At 39.3% G+C, this 15,462-nt stretch overlaps 1 protein-coding gene across 12 annotated transcripts in view; it reads right to left on the reverse strand.

The window, feature by feature from the left end:
• CELF2 (CUGBP Elav-like family member 2) overlaps window positions 1–15,462 on the reverse strand; it is a 547,425-nt gene that overhangs the window by 376,034 nt on the left and 155,929 nt on the right. For 6 of the 12 annotated variants that reach the window (XM_085568357.1, XM_085568356.1, XM_021530953.4 and 3 more), the window contains exon 1: window positions 7–183. The exons of the other annotated variants lie outside the window; for them this stretch is intronic. In XM_085568357.1, coding sequence (XP_085424483.1) covers window positions 7–59 — 53 coding nt within the window. In that variant the 5' untranslated portion in view covers window positions 60–183. Of the gene's footprint in view, window positions 1–6; window positions 184–15,462 lie in introns of those variants that run through there. 12 annotated transcript variants of the gene reach the window in all.

Below are 15,462 nucleotides of genomic sequence, written 5' to 3' on the forward strand. Positions count from 1 at the left end.
GCCTACCTTAAAACTTTCCAGCTTTTCAGAGGATCCAAGTCAGAGATTATAGACACCATTGTAGGAATAACAATAATAAAATATGTATATTAAACCCGAGGAAAAAAAAAATTAAAAAGAAGAAAAACCACGGCAGGGAAGGCTAACCACAAAAGCAGCAAGTACTCTACTCAGTGTGGGAATGACAACAAACCCAGCACAGCTCTTCCTCCTTCTCAAGCTGATAAGCACTTGTCCCAGCTTCTCTCCACCCCCAAAATCAATCTTGTGCTATATTGCTTCACAGTCCCAGTTTCATTTCTTCACCACTACCTTTTAAAGCCCTTGTAATCTGCTCCAACTGATCAAATTTGACCTTTTTGTAGTCCACTTTATTCCAAGCACAGCCCTCAGTTAAATCTCTCTTTATTAACACCGTCCTTCTTGGCTTTCTTTTGGAGCAAACACAGCTCAAGCTCGAAGCCTCCAGTCTTTGCCAGCAATCATTTACAGATTACTGCAAGCTGCAGTCTTCTCCTTTTGGGTATTTTCTTCTACCTTTGAGGTCTGTTTTTATGTTATTTTCTGAAGGTTGGTGGTGGTCTCCCTTTCCCTGTTCCGTGCAGGTTGGAGTTTGACACTTTTAAAGGAGGGACTTTCTAATGCAACTCCTCTCCCACCCTTCCCTCCTCCCCTTGTCCCTCACCCCCATATGGAGAGACAGACACACGCATTAAAAGCAGTTCACAACCTTTAGAATACAGAATAATCTTTCTCCCCCCTCTCTGTTCTTTAAATCTATTAGAATTGATAGACTTAAACACAGAAGCTCTGCTTGAAATGCACTGATCTAAAGCAAGACTGCTATTATGGAGGAATAATAAAAAGTCTAATCATGCAAAGCCAGATGTAACCCTTTGAATGTTTGAAAGGGGAGAAGGTGTCTATATAGTTCCATTAAATCAATTTCTTTTTTTTTTACTACTCAAAAAATAAATGGTAAAGTATCCTGCAGATTACTTTGGTGATTTGAAAAGTTGTGTAATTGCTGATAGTGTGTATTTACTTAGGAAGATTGAGTTTATTGGCTTCTTTTGTGCTTCTGTAATAGTTTTTGACATTGATTTTGCTCTATTTAAATATTTCTTTTGCATTTTTTTCCCTTCTAAATGTTTTCCATTCATCCTGCAAATGACTGTAACCTCTTCTTGATCTCTGCCAATTCATTATGATTTCTGGAAATTCCCAGAATTAAAATTCTTGGGGGGAAAAAAAGCAAAACAGTACCTTATGAAGTGTTCAGTCAGAACCAAACTACCCCAATTGGCAGATACTTCCACTTTGATATTTATATCACAGGCATATGCTCCTAGTTTCCTTCTGCCACCAGCTCTCTCTCTCTCCCCAAAAAAAAAAAATTAAAAAAAAGAAAAGTTAAGATCAGCCCTTGTGTGTTAAAAGAAGCACTAGTATGGTGGTCACAGAGAGATTTGGGAGATCTGGTTGTGTGAGACACACTCATGGAAACATAATAAGGAGTATTATAAGACATAATAAACTTTTAAGTCTTCCACTGCCTCCTTCTTTGGTGAGATAAAAACTTAAGTTGTGCCTAAAGCATTTCAGGCTCCCTAATCTGCTGGAGGCTGGGTTAGAGCAGCCTGAACCCCCCTGGCCGGCTGCACAAAGGCAGCTCAGTCTTGCCCTGGCCAGAAGGTGACACTGAGGCTTCCCAGCACCCCAAAAAAAGAGAATTTAACCATTTTGCCTGCCAGACAGCAGCCAGCTGATAGTGGCCAAACAGAAACAACCAGTTTTAAATTACCCAGATACAAAATGCCTTCTTTGCTGAAAGGCCAGAGCATCATTGACCCCTCGTTTAGGAGGAACACTGAGTCATCTCCTGCCTCCTCCCTGCCCCAGCCAGGTGAAGCTGGGCTCAGCCCCTGGGGCCATATCTGCTGATCAGTTTATCAAGTCAGGCCTCAAGTTCAGACTCTGGAATTTTATATCCTCCCCTAGGCAATGCTTCCAACAGTTTTGCTTTGTCTCAGAGGGGTGTAGTGAGAAAAACACATCAGAGACAGCTCATGGTGGGATTGCAGGTGCAGATCTGGGGCAGGAGGATGGAGGACAGCTGGGGGTTACAGATGTTTCTCACCTGATACACATATATCTCTGAGCAATTCTGCAGAGATAAGGCTTCTATCCAGCTCTGGAAACTTTGGGCCCTATATATGTTTAACTGCAGAATGTGGGCAAAACGCTTGTAACAGAAAATTAAATTCAGTTGTTTCTTTGTGGAACTGAGGAAACTTTTTTTTTCCGCATGGAAAGCAAATAAAACGAGATTGGTCAATGTCTCTTTTATTCCTCCCAATAGTTTGTAAAACACTGTTATAGATGTTAATCCCTCTTTAGAGACTGGGAACGACATCAGTGGTTGCAGCACACTGCCTTTTCTCTTTCCTCTCTATTGCCACATTTGCTGGTTTTAGAGCTACACTCACCTGTTTTCCCATGCAAACTTCTCACTTAGTATTTCATATCGTGCAAACACATTGATGACCAGGCTGGAATTAAGAAAGGCTTCAAGCTTAGCTTGCAAAGAAAACAAAAATCAAAATACCCTGACCTCTCCTGACACATTGACAAGCCAAGTTTGTGTCCTTGTCACATCCTGTTGCAGGTCAAGGTGAGAAAGAGGCAGATACTCTGTCTTTATACCCCACTACACCAATATGCTCAGTGTCTTACTTTGTTCATCCCAAAATTCCGCAACCTATGTCTATTTCAAGAATTTTATCTCTAGCAAGTACATCTTATACTTTCCATAGATACATTTTTCACTGTCTTCCCACAGAAAATGCTCCACTATTTCTGCCAACACATCCACATGAAAACTATACTGTAGGAGTAAATATACTTATTCCTTTCTCTTTTGCACTTATTGTGGTTATTTTCTATTTTTTTAATCTCAAATTCTTGTATCTGGAGCAAAAGCCATGTCTCCATTTTGCAGGACCTTGCTGACATTTTGCCAGCTTTTCCTACAACACTGAGGACAGCAACTATGAGCCTTCTAAAAATAAAACTACAAGATCAAGTTTAGCACAGAGGAACAGGCAGTGGATTTTCCAAAACAGCCTCACGTGTTTCATACAGCATGTAGCTATAGTAGGAGAAAACAAATAAAACAGAAACAGAAACTCACTGTAAAATTATTTTAACTCTTGCGCTCTGACTCCAAGTCAGCTTTTAGCCAAATATTTTTTCTGTTAGGGCTGAGGACTTTGTTTTTTATGCTTTGAGTAAAGAAATTTCCTATGATCTTCAGCTTGTTTGCCAGGAAACCACCAGCACATCTGTGAAATATTACTTAAGCAAATTTATTACTGCTAGCTAGAAAGCAACAACCCCAAAAATTTGCTCTACCTGCTGAAATCCAGCCTATTGTGGAATTTGTGTTTTTCATGCCATAGCATGTTCCCCCAGTGAGAACTTATCAGTTCTCAGTTAATATGATAAAGAAGTACAAGCTTTCCAAGATTTTGAGTCATGCTGAAATATATATATATATACTTTTGAACACAGCATTCCTGTATACACACATACACAAAAGGATCTCTAAGTAATGTCATCATCCTTAGTTTAGACAGCTGTGGAGTCAAAAAAGTTCCAGATCAGCTAGCTACAAACATTTGAAGGTCAAGTACAGGACAAAGCGTTTAAAAAAGCAAAAGAAGTTATGGCTACTGAGCATAAGAAAAAATATTTTATGTCCTGATATTTTTTTCTCCCCAGCTTTTTCTTTACCAGAATTCTATTGGACTGAGAACTTCACAGTGTTGGGCAGGATAAGAAACCAAGTATAGTAAGCAGTTTGGGTTCATTATTTAATCTCCTTCCAAGGGTGTTATCACACTCAAAATATTTTAGGAGCCAAGGAAGGTCTGCCAGAGCACAACCTTTTAGTCAGGGTGCCCAGCAGCCTGGTTTTCAGGCAATAATAGAGAAATACATAACCTTCTACCATCTTCCCAATACATATTTTCTGTTGCTGTTTCATGCAAAGCAATATTAAATTATTTGAAAGAAATCTTGGTCTTTTACCAGGAAAGCCTCACTCTCCCTGGGGAGCCTGTTGTTAAACAAAAGCTCAGCTATTAAAGAGTGGCCTCCAACTTCAGGGCTGCTGTTGGGGGCTGATAAAGGCTCTTCTCCAGACTGTCTCATGCTGTCCCTCCCCATCAGCCTTGCCACCCCCCTGCCTCTCCTCCTAGTCCCTAATGCCTCGCCTTTTAAGCAATGGAGTGACTAATTGAAAATGCATTCAAGTGCTTTACAAGCAGCTTTTTCTTTCCTGCTGACCAGCCAAATATTTTAAAGTTGGCAAGATGCTGCTTTAACTTGGGAACTTGAGCACTTGTTCACAGCCTGGATGTGTGAAAAAATTCTGGCTGAATTTAATAATTCTGATGGAAAAAAAAAAATTAAAGATCTTACTCCTAGAACTGGTGTAAGTCCAAGCATTATTATGAATATTTAAAGGTAGTCCATTCTTTGTGAAATACATAATTTGGGATACAAGAAATTTTAAGTCCCAAGTGTAAGAAATTCCCAAGGTCATGCACTGGTGCTTGTACAGAACCAGAGGAAGAGCAGTCACAAGCAGGCATAAATCCAGCTGACAATTACACTTTGGGAATTGGGAACTGCAACCAAAACACCCTGGAGACAGCAATCGCTGATTCACTGCAGGTCAATGGCCAACTGGGCTGGGATTCAGCACATCTTATCACACTCTGTAACTTAGAAGTTGGCTTCACCCAGCAGCTACAGAGATTGAAGGGTTTTGTTTCCTTGCTGATTGTACAAAGCCTGCACTTTAACAGTTAATCATTAATCTTAAATTGCATAAATGTGTCTCATACTTATCGACTTCTCACTTTTACAGTCTGCAGAGACAAACTTTCAAGAGATGGTATTTTTTTTTTATTCCTGATTGTGTTTTTAATGGATTTTCAAGTACTTTCAGGTTTTGCTCATGACAACTGCTGCAATAAAAAGCCTCACGAACAAAGATGTGTTTTGTGTCTATTCACCTAGCAGAAAATCACTATTACGACATACTTCATTATGAGAGAAATGCTTTCCAGCCTCTCTGAAGAGACAGTGATGCCCAAACCCCCATCAGCCTAATTGTTTTTAAGGTGTTTGCAGTTCACTTTCAACAGCATATGAGCCAAACATTTAAGTCCTTTGCTGAATTTCTCTTTTCTGGCCAGCAGGAAGGTTTCTTCGTTCTGCGGCACTGGCAGAGCGAGAACACTTCTGTAGTCTGAGGCAGGGCTTGCCCTTCCTCACCCAACAGAAAGAATGAAAGAGAAGAAAAGCTCCTTGTATTTGCCAGACATGTTCAAAAAGAGCTCCTTGCACACCCCAATCTGCTTCTTTCATTCCATTTGGCAGAGTCAGGGGTCAGATTTGGTGGAGAGGAGAAAAGCGGCTGTTAACTGTTCCAGCACCACAGCGCACTGAGGAGCCTAAGCTGGCACTGTTTGTCTTTTCATTTCCATTCTTTTGGTGTCAGGTCATACAGTGAACACCAAGAGGTCCTTATGAAGCCTTATGAAAAGGTTATTGTTCGGGCTGCCTTCATAACACAGCCCGGAAAATAAAAACTTTGGTGATGACCTTAATAAGTGCTTTGTTGTGAAGGCCATGTTTTCACATGGACCACAGCTGCATTTGTACAGCCCCAATGCCATCTCATGCAGCGTTGGAGAATAAATCTAGGGGTAATTAATTTATGCTGAATGCATACAGCAAAATGTTTAGGAAACCATTTCCAAAGAGACAAAAGAAAATGTGTGGCTCCGCATCCATGTCTTTTAATAGACTCTTCAAATATTTTCCTCTGGTTTTCTATCCATCACAGAAATTCAAGGAATAGGATAATTATTGGTAAGGGACTAGGTGGAGATGTTCAGTTAATTCCTCTCTCTGTCTTCTTGACATTGAGAAAACTGGATTTTAATCTGTGCCCTACTTTCCCATCTGGGAGGGACAGACACCACCCTAGCAATCTACAGAGCAGAACACTGGGAACTTAATAGAAGTCACAAAAATTGGCAGCTTTCTGAAATTCCCTCCTTTCCAAAACTGTTTTAAGAATAAATCAACTGAAATACTGGTTCGTCATTCAGTGTAAAAGAACATGATCTGTTGAGACAGATGGCTTCTACCACTTCAAAAATTAAAGAGTTGCTGTAGCAAAGTAAGGAACCCCTGAAGCTTTAAATAAGTGATCTATACCATACCCCTTAGAAAAAAAATTATTTTAAACCTCCAAAGTCCTAGAGGGAAATAAGGGGGGGAAAATAGCAAAAGGGAATAATTATTCAATTACGAAAATGGTGAAATAAATGGTCCTTTTCTGATATTCATATTTATTAAAGTACATTCATGCACATGATTTTGAAGGTGTCAACCAAAAACACCTATTTTATGCACTGAGCTTATATCTATTAAACAGAGAGAGATGCAAGGTCCCTTGTGACAGTGTGCTTTGCTATTGACCTAAAGATGATGACAAGTGAGTAGGGAAGGAGAAAATGCTTCAGATGCCAGAGCAATCCCATACATATTTCATGTAAAGGCATGGAGGAGCACCCTTTTAGCCTGTGTCTGAACTGCACCAGCACAGCTGAGTTTTCCCTGCTGCTGGTCAGGATTCAGGATTTGCCGTACTCACTAGAAATAAAACTTTCATTTCCCCTTCCTATTGCAGAGGCTGGGAAGAGCTGACAAAACAGGAAGGCAACTTTTTGCTGTAACAGCTGGCAGGAGATTTTTATAAACACAAAAACCAATTAAGTGTCCTGATTCTGGGCATGTAAGTCCCCTGGAGCCTTTGTTTAGAAGTGCTTATCTGCTTGCATAGACACAAGCATCCAAAAATCCGTGTACAGGTGTGTGTGTGTATCCAAACAAAGCACCAGAGAGTGCACTGAAATGAGCTGTTGCTCTCCTGAGGAAAAACCCAACACGTTATCCCTGTGAAAACAGTCCTGGAGAGAGTTTCATAACAGTATTACTTCATCAATAGAAGGCTGGCATTAAATTCAGTTCTAAAGGACAGCTTATCCATAGAAAAAGTTCACTCTAAAGGTCCTAATTCAGGGAAAGTCAGAGAAAGCTTTTTTTTTTCCCTTAGGTATTGAATGCAGTTGTTTACATTTATTATCTAAAGAAACTTCTTTAATTTCTGAAAAAGCAGTACTACATTTTTTTCTTTTTTCTGAGGACCACTAATTTTAAAAATGAGCATCACCTAAACATTCATTCATTCATTCATTCATTCATGCATTCATTCATTCAATCATTCTCATGTAGATGATTCCATTACTTCCTACATGTGTTCATAAAAGCTTTGTATTTTTTAAAGCATTAATAGTTATCGAAGCCCAGGTTAAATTATTTATATACAGCGGGTCACAGTCACACACATAATTTGTTTACTGGAGATACTTTCCCTCCATTCAAAAATACTCAAAGTCTCCTGCCACACTTTTCTCTCTTGCTGACCTCATTTACAGAAGCCCAAGCACGTTAGTGATTTTTCTCCCAGACAGGGCCTAGTCTGTGATTCCAATAAAGAGAAGCACAGGTCCCCATGTTGAAAATAAAGCATTTTTATTGCTTTCTAAACCTCGGGCATAAACATTCATTGCTTCATCTGACAAAATACAACCAATAAAGACTGCAAAAAGAGTGAGATTAATAGAAGCAGCTTTCTAGAACATTGCACTACCCTCTAGACACTGGAAGTCTTGAAAATTGCACATCATAAAGTTTGGCCTGTAGAAGAGCAAGGAAAATACCTTCTTTCCTCATTTGAGTGTTCAGCCTAAGCTAATCCACATTTCTCTGCAGGCTGCAGAACGTTATACAGCCTGAGTCTCCCAAGTCTGGACTGGATTTGTTGCTAATAATTCATGAGCTGTCCTTGGGAAACTTCATTTGACAGGTTCCTGTTATATCAGGCAAGCAGAGATCAGTAGGTCACAAAATCATGGAATGCCTTGGGTTAGAAGAGACACTAAAAATCATCTTATCCCACCCCCCCTGCCATGGGCAGGAAACTTCCATACCCCAGGTTGCTCAGAGCCCTGTCCAGCCTGGCCTTGGACTCTTCCAGGGATGGGGCAGCCACAGCTGCTCTGGGCAACCTGTGCCAGGGCCTCACCACCCTTTGTAGCAAAAAATTTCTACCTAACATCCAATTTAATTCTAACTCTTTCAGCTTCCCATCTTACATTTCACTGCTCCCCCATCTGACAGAAACAGAGAGGACTGAATTACAAATTGTCACTCAACAGCTGGGAAGGAGTTCAGTCTCTGCCTAAGGAAACCAGGAGAGGAAGACAGTGATGCTTTTCATGGTCGATTCTTCAAATAATTTATATTTCTCTTTTCGTTTATAGCTTGTCTGCAAATGAGAAGTTACAGCTGTTGCGAATTATTGCTTACCCAGTAGTTTGAGAAAGCTTTTTCCTCTTGCAGAAAGAGGTGTCTAGTCACTAACCAGGCTGTTTTAAATACCCCCAAGACTTCTTTTTTCTTTTTTTCCTTTTTTTTAGCTACCAACTCCTTAAGCAGTAAGCAGCCTTCTTTTCAGATTAGGAATACTGAAACTAAAATTCATGTTCATTTCATGATGTCAGTTGTGAATTCAGGCTTTGCATTGTCATTTATAGATATCACAGCCTGGCACAACACTGGGCCTAACACTTCTCCCAAAACACAATCATCTAGCTGAGGCCTGTTTGGATATTAACTGGCCTGTGTTCAACCCAGTTAACCTGTGCTCTGTTGGTCATGAACAGCCACAATCTTCCCTAGGCTGCCAAAGGATGCAAAATACAAAGCCTTGAGTGCCATTTCCCACTGAAATGCCATAACGGAATGGTATTTTTAAAGGAACTCTTGGGTTACATTTGTTACATTCTTATTAGTCAAGTATTTTTTGGCCAAAATTTTGTATCTTTTCTTATATTTCCCCTTTTACTGACAGATTGAGCAGCCTGTGCATATGTGGGCCAGCCTAGCTTCCTTTTTTGAACTGTCATAACCTTAACCATGGCTGGGCAAGTAAGAATTATTCCTCAGTGCAGATTAACCCAATCAACATATTTAAGATAATCCATTCCCAGTAATGATTCTAGATATCTAAATTTCTGTGAATTTGAAACAAATTTCATTATCTTTGTGTGAAATGAACAAATAATCCTGCTATGTTTCAAATACAAAGCCAAAATATCTGTCACCCAGGATCCAGAGAAACCCATTGCCCATCTCCATCTCTCCTGATGTGCTATTGAAAACTTTCTCTCTGGGTATTGATGACCTATACCAAGAATACTTCTCCTTTGGAAGTATGAAACAACTTTAAAATAAACTGTTTTAACAGAGTGTTCAGCCCAGCATGAAGAAGCAGTGCCATGTTTTATCCTCACCTGTACATGCTGAATATTTTCCAGCTCTTGCTGAAACAAAAGCCTACTCCCCTTCTCACATCTGGCCCCTCTCCCCACCATCACAGGGGAAAATAACTTTTGTGAAACCACCTAAACTGATATTCCAAACTCTTGTCTGAGCAAAATTGTAATGGGAAGCTATCCTGACCTTGGTGTCAGGATAGCTTTTGGACACCTGGAATAGAAAAACAACACTTGAACATTAATGTAGCACAGAATTTTTGCTTTCTGCTGTAAAACCTAGCACAAGACTGGAGGAGTGGTAGCTGCAACTTCATCAGAAACCGAGTTTGGCAGAGAGGAGAGCTTTACCAAGATCAATGAAGTGTTTCAGATCAGGATTTATTCTGTAGGTCTGCTCAGAGGGGGAGGAAAGGGAAGGTGCTCTTCCCTCTGCAAGTACTGCATGTGAATTTATTGAGAGCTATCATCTAAAGCCGAGGGACTAAATTCAGTGTGTGGACACTCTTTGAAAGACTGCCAAAGGCTTCAGAAATAGGAACATAAATTGAAGGTGAACAAAACTGCAATTGAATCCATCTCCAGCAAATATAATTAAGAAAATAACCTAGAGAATGAAAAATACATTGGACTTTTAGAAATCATGTCATTTTCAATAATACAAGAAAAGGGATCCTAAAGGCAGGAATTCCCGAATTAAATAGTGATAGAAGAACCACTTTGAAGTAAATAGGCTATCCCAGAGCCAAAGACTATTCCTGTCTTACCAGCAACAATAGCAGTATGTGGCAATAATGTTCACAGTCTCCTGAGCTACAGCACTGCTGTTTGCTCCTGGCACACCTTCAGCTTTTCCCACTTGGTCGTAGTCCTGACAGCTACCCCCTGCTCTGCCTCTGGCTTCTCTACTACAGCCTGGTATACTTAATAAATTTTCATTTTCCCCTGTTCCTCCTTTTCCCCCTCTCATTTTCTCTCTCTTTATCTAAAATTTCTGTCCATACTCTGGGACTGCATAAGCTTCCAGCCAAAGGTATCCTCTTTCCTCACTGTAGAATTATGGTAATCTAATAAACCATGAATGAAGAACTGTCTATTTTCCAATCAGTTTCATTCAGAATTCTTCTCCTTTGGAAAATTATCTCTTTGAAAGCACCAGTATGTGAATGACTAGCAGGTATGTACTCAGTTTGCTGTACTGAATGTAATCATGTCATGATCATTCATCCTTAGGCAACACAGTCTAGGGACAAATCCATCTTTATCCAACATAATGAAGTCCAGGAGAGACTTTGTTTGCATCGAGCACAATATCATTTATGTTTGAAACTTAAAAACCCCAAACAAATCATCATCGATAATTTGCTACCAACTACATGGACAGAGCAACCTTGACTCAGAAAATAATTGAATCCTAGAATGAGCTGGGTTGGAAGGGACCTTAAAGATCATCATGTACCAACCCTGCCACCCTGGACAGGGACACCTTTCAGCTGGTTGCTCAATCTCCTGTCCCACCTTCATTGAACACTTCCAGGGATGGGCCCATCTCCCATCACACCTCAGTTCTCCTCCATGTATTACTGACTGGTGCTTATGGAATAACACATCCTGGGGTTTAATCTGGGTTTCCTGCTTGAAATAGTTGAGTGGAGCGTGCTGGTTTTGGCTAAAATCAGCACAGGGAAGACACCTTTGCCTCACCACATCACATCCTCAAGGGTGTGCACTCCCAGTCCTGCCAGTGGAGATTCAGGCTGTGGGCTTAGTGCTTCTCCTGCCATCCATGGTCCATGGACTTATTGACCTGCACAGATCTTCACAGAACCAGCCTCTGGGCACTTCCTAATCTGCTCATTCAGTAATTCCACAAATTATCTCCATTTCAAGTACTCTTTTATCACAAGTATATTTTATGTTTTGCAGAGACCCATTTTTCAGATCTCTCTTTTAGAGCAACCTGTTGTGACCTCATGACTGTCTCAGCTTTGACTAGAGACACTTTCTGAGGTCTCTTTCAACTCCAGTCATCCTATGATCCACAAATCCTCTCCACTCCTTTTATTTTTTCCCCATTAAAGACTGTTTATAAGTAGAGATATTAAATCTGTTTATTCTAATCAGCCATCTTTCAACAAGATAACCATATCATATTTTTTAAATATAAATTCCCAGTTTCTTTGTTTTTAATTCATGGTACAGAAAGGAATTACCTCATGTAAGAAATAAGGGAATATATTTCGTTGATGAGCAGGTAAAATTTTGAGCTTACATTGCCTGGACCTTCACCTATCCTTCTAAACAAGCTAGTTTAAAATCCTCTTGGCTGTTCCAGCTATGATTTGACTGGAATATGAGCACTGGTATATAGTTTACCAGCTGAGAGTCAGTCTGTCAGTGGGGAATGGGGGGAGACAGAGCTCCAATACAACTCAGCCAGGTTACATCTTTCACAAACCTGTAAATCAGGCCTTTTCCCAACATTCCTCCATCCCTGAAACATCTGCTGTGCTGTGACTGTCGCCTGCCAGAGCCATCCTGACATGTCCTGCCTGTCACTCTCTAGCTTGCCACATTACTGAGATAATAGGGGGAGCAACATCTGCTCCCCTGCATCCTTCCGGGACACAAGGAGCAAGATGTGGTGATGATATTATTAAAAAAAAAAAAAAAGGAAGAAAAAAGGAAAACAATGGTGTAAGGCGCATGTTGGGATCTTTTGAGGATTGTGCAGCAGCTGAGGCCCGGGGATCTGGGGGATGAGTCATTTCAGGCAGACACAAACTTTCCCCTGCACTTCCCCACCTTACATGAAAGGAAAGGCAGTCGGAGCCAGACCATCTGGACAACTCTATGGGAGCAGAGCCTGCAGAGAGGATGGGGCCGCCCGCGATGCTGAGCTGGAAACAAAGCAAAACAACTTGCTCTGCAGACCTTCCCAGCTCTCTCCTCAGCAACCATCAGCTGATTTACATCAGCCAGCACTTGCAGCAATTAACCCTTATTATCTCCCTCCAAATGGAAAAGAAGGTCAAACCAAAGAAGAACAAAATGTTATGAGAAGGGTGACATTCAATTAAACCTGTGATAGAGTTTCAGAGCCATTGCCATAGGAATCAAGAGAAATTTGCCACAGAACACACAGCATAGGTTGGAAAGTGCTGTAAGGATTCATAGTGTCCTACTGCTGTCAAGCACTATACTATATTCACAAAGCTTTTGGAAGTTAAATTTGAAATAGAAATTAATAGGAGAGGCAACTAAACAAGCAGGCTAATATGTCACCAGAAAAATCAGATGTGCAGAGCTTGACAATTTGTATCAAAATCCCAAGACAACTTCCTCATTGATCAGATTTCTATTGCTACACAAATCTTCCCCTGTGCAGATTACTGTGAAGCAGTTAAAATTAACATTTGTTCTTTTATTATTACACTACAAAATTTCCAACTTTCATAGCTTCCTCAATTATCACTTTCCATTAGCCCCATTACCCAATCTAACTATTCTTTTTCCTAAAATGGTTTTGGTTCTGAATTACCCAGCAGTAAAACATACAATGGAAAGAAACTGGCATTTGTTGTATAGAGCTATGCTATTTATTCAGGAATGTGTGAACCTATCTCATACTAAATACAGGCTAAAAAGAGAAAAGATGGCTTAAAATTTCTGCAAATATTACCAAATATTTGACCATACCTGTTCCCACATGAAATATATTCTGTCCCACACCCCAATATTTATTGCCTATGAAGACTATTAAGGAAAGATTTATTCTAGTTGAATAAACTAGACAGCACCTAAGATAAAAACTGTTGGCTAAAACTATAAATTACTCTGTTTCTAAAACGACAAAGGACCTTACCATACAGTTTAATAAATTGCAGAATTTCTGATATACAATTCCTGCATTAAGTTATTTCAAGCCTTACATGTAAGTAAAGGACTGCTGGTTTCATCAAAACTGTGATGTGTACTTGATGACACCAGATCTGTTAATTTAATTTTAACTTTTGACATTCAGGCTTTATATCTGTATACTTTTGGACATTGCAATGGTATGTGACAACCATCACTGTTTCCCCCTTAATGGATTACTGCAGAAAGTGGCTGTGTCCACCTATACCCTTCCAAGTAGATTTGAAATCTCTTAAATTAAAAAATTAATGGTGGGAAAATGCTATATAAATTAAAAAATATTTTAGTTACCTCTGTTATGATCAATACTAAAAGGGTTTTAAGGTACTGGAAAGTTTTGGAGTTTTAAAACAAAGACAATGTAGGCGTCAGAAAAAACATTAGAAATAATTTTTAGATTAAATGAATGTCATAGGAATGTATTTCTCAGAGAAAATATTTGTGGCTTCCTATATATTATCTTTCCTTTTAACAGGCATGTTAAATTCTGATGTAGAGTGGGTCTCTGCTGTTCAATATATGAAGAAGTAAAAGTTCAGGTATGTGCCATGGCAGATGCAAATTTCTGTTGTCTCTAATTTGGCAGAAATATAGGAAATGTTGATATAGCATAAAAGCCTCACTGTGAAGCTGGCCACGGGTACACCTCAAATCCTAATTAGTTTATTGATTAGGTCTATAAAGATGGTGTCCTGTTAACAAAAAGGATGTGTATCCATCCTTTGCGTATTGTAGTGCTGTAGCAGCTCCAGCAAGTTTAGCATATAGATTTATACTCTTGTCTCTGCAGTTCATTTATAAACAAGTAGCTCAGAGGATTTAGCTAACCCCCATCTGGTTACTTGAAAAGCAGAAGTGCAAAAATATCAAAGGAACAGAAATAAAAATAATTTTAACTGGTCTCCATCTGGCAATTTTAATAATGGAAATGCAAAGTTGTAGAATGTGCCAGCTATCCAGACTTTGTGCAAAAAAAAAAGAAAAATTGTGCTTAAAAACATTTTACAAGTCAAGACAGGTTAGATAAGAGTTTAGCTGAGGTTTGACTAACTTCAATATCACAGAAATCTGGGTCGCAGTTTAACCTAGCCCAGAAAAATCATATTTCCTCTTAAGTCATTGGGTTTGCAGCATTTTCTTCTGGGCTGGAGACAGAAGCTGGAAAAGGAGATTTCTAAAATGCTTCCTTCTGCAACTGAAGATGTGATATTAATTTAAAAATTTTAAACACTTTTACATTCTAAAAAGGTTTTCTTTTAGCATTTGGCAGCTGAAAGGGTTAAGGTGGCTCAGGAAGGGGCAGATCTTGGGCTCATTTGAAAGCATAAAAGAGAGCAAACCCTCACCAACTACTTTTAGTTGAATCCTACAAACCAGATTTGCATACTCCATTAGGAAACTTGGATGCTGGAATCATCAGTGCTACAACATTTAATGTGATATATTTTCAAAGTTAGTCTAAAACCTTTGCACAGCAGGTTTGGAATGATCATGGTTTGCATTTTTCTTCTTTTCTTCCTTCTTCCCACTTCTCACTTTTGTTTTGTTTCACTTTGAATACTTCACAGTGTTTGTATTTTGAAAGCTGGCCTATTTTCCCTCACAAAGCAGATTCAGTTTGTGGTGTAAATGCTAAATCAGCATGTGTCAAACTTGTTAAACCTTTTTTATGCCAGGCCTTGAAGGACCTGATAAAATAAAGCTGTAAAGATATACATTTTAATAAAACATTATTCATGCACTGTTAGTCCACAAAATATTCTCATGTACTATATAGAAATGAAAAGCAGCATTTCTCTGGCCTAAAGCTAACTTTTTATTACTCCCTTGGTAATTTTTCCTTTTTTAATACTACTTTATTTATTTATTTTACAATAAGCCTAGAGAAAAGGGGTGGCATTTTTTCTCAACACTTTTGTATGTGTTTTTTTTTTTTTTTCCCTGACCTTTTACATCATCTATGGAATAATTTAAGAGGGAAGTGGAAACCAGGCAGAATAACTGCTGGAAGCAATATATGCTGATCAAAACTCAGAGAGAGCAGCTCTGTTGAGAACACAAC

The sequence above is a fragment of the Lonchura striata genome, chromosome 1A (assembly GCF_050655825.1).
Source record: "Lonchura striata isolate lonStrDom1 chromosome 1A, ASM5065582v1, whole genome shotgun sequence".
Lineage (NCBI taxonomy): Eukaryota > Metazoa > Chordata > Aves > Passeriformes > Estrildidae > Lonchura > Lonchura striata.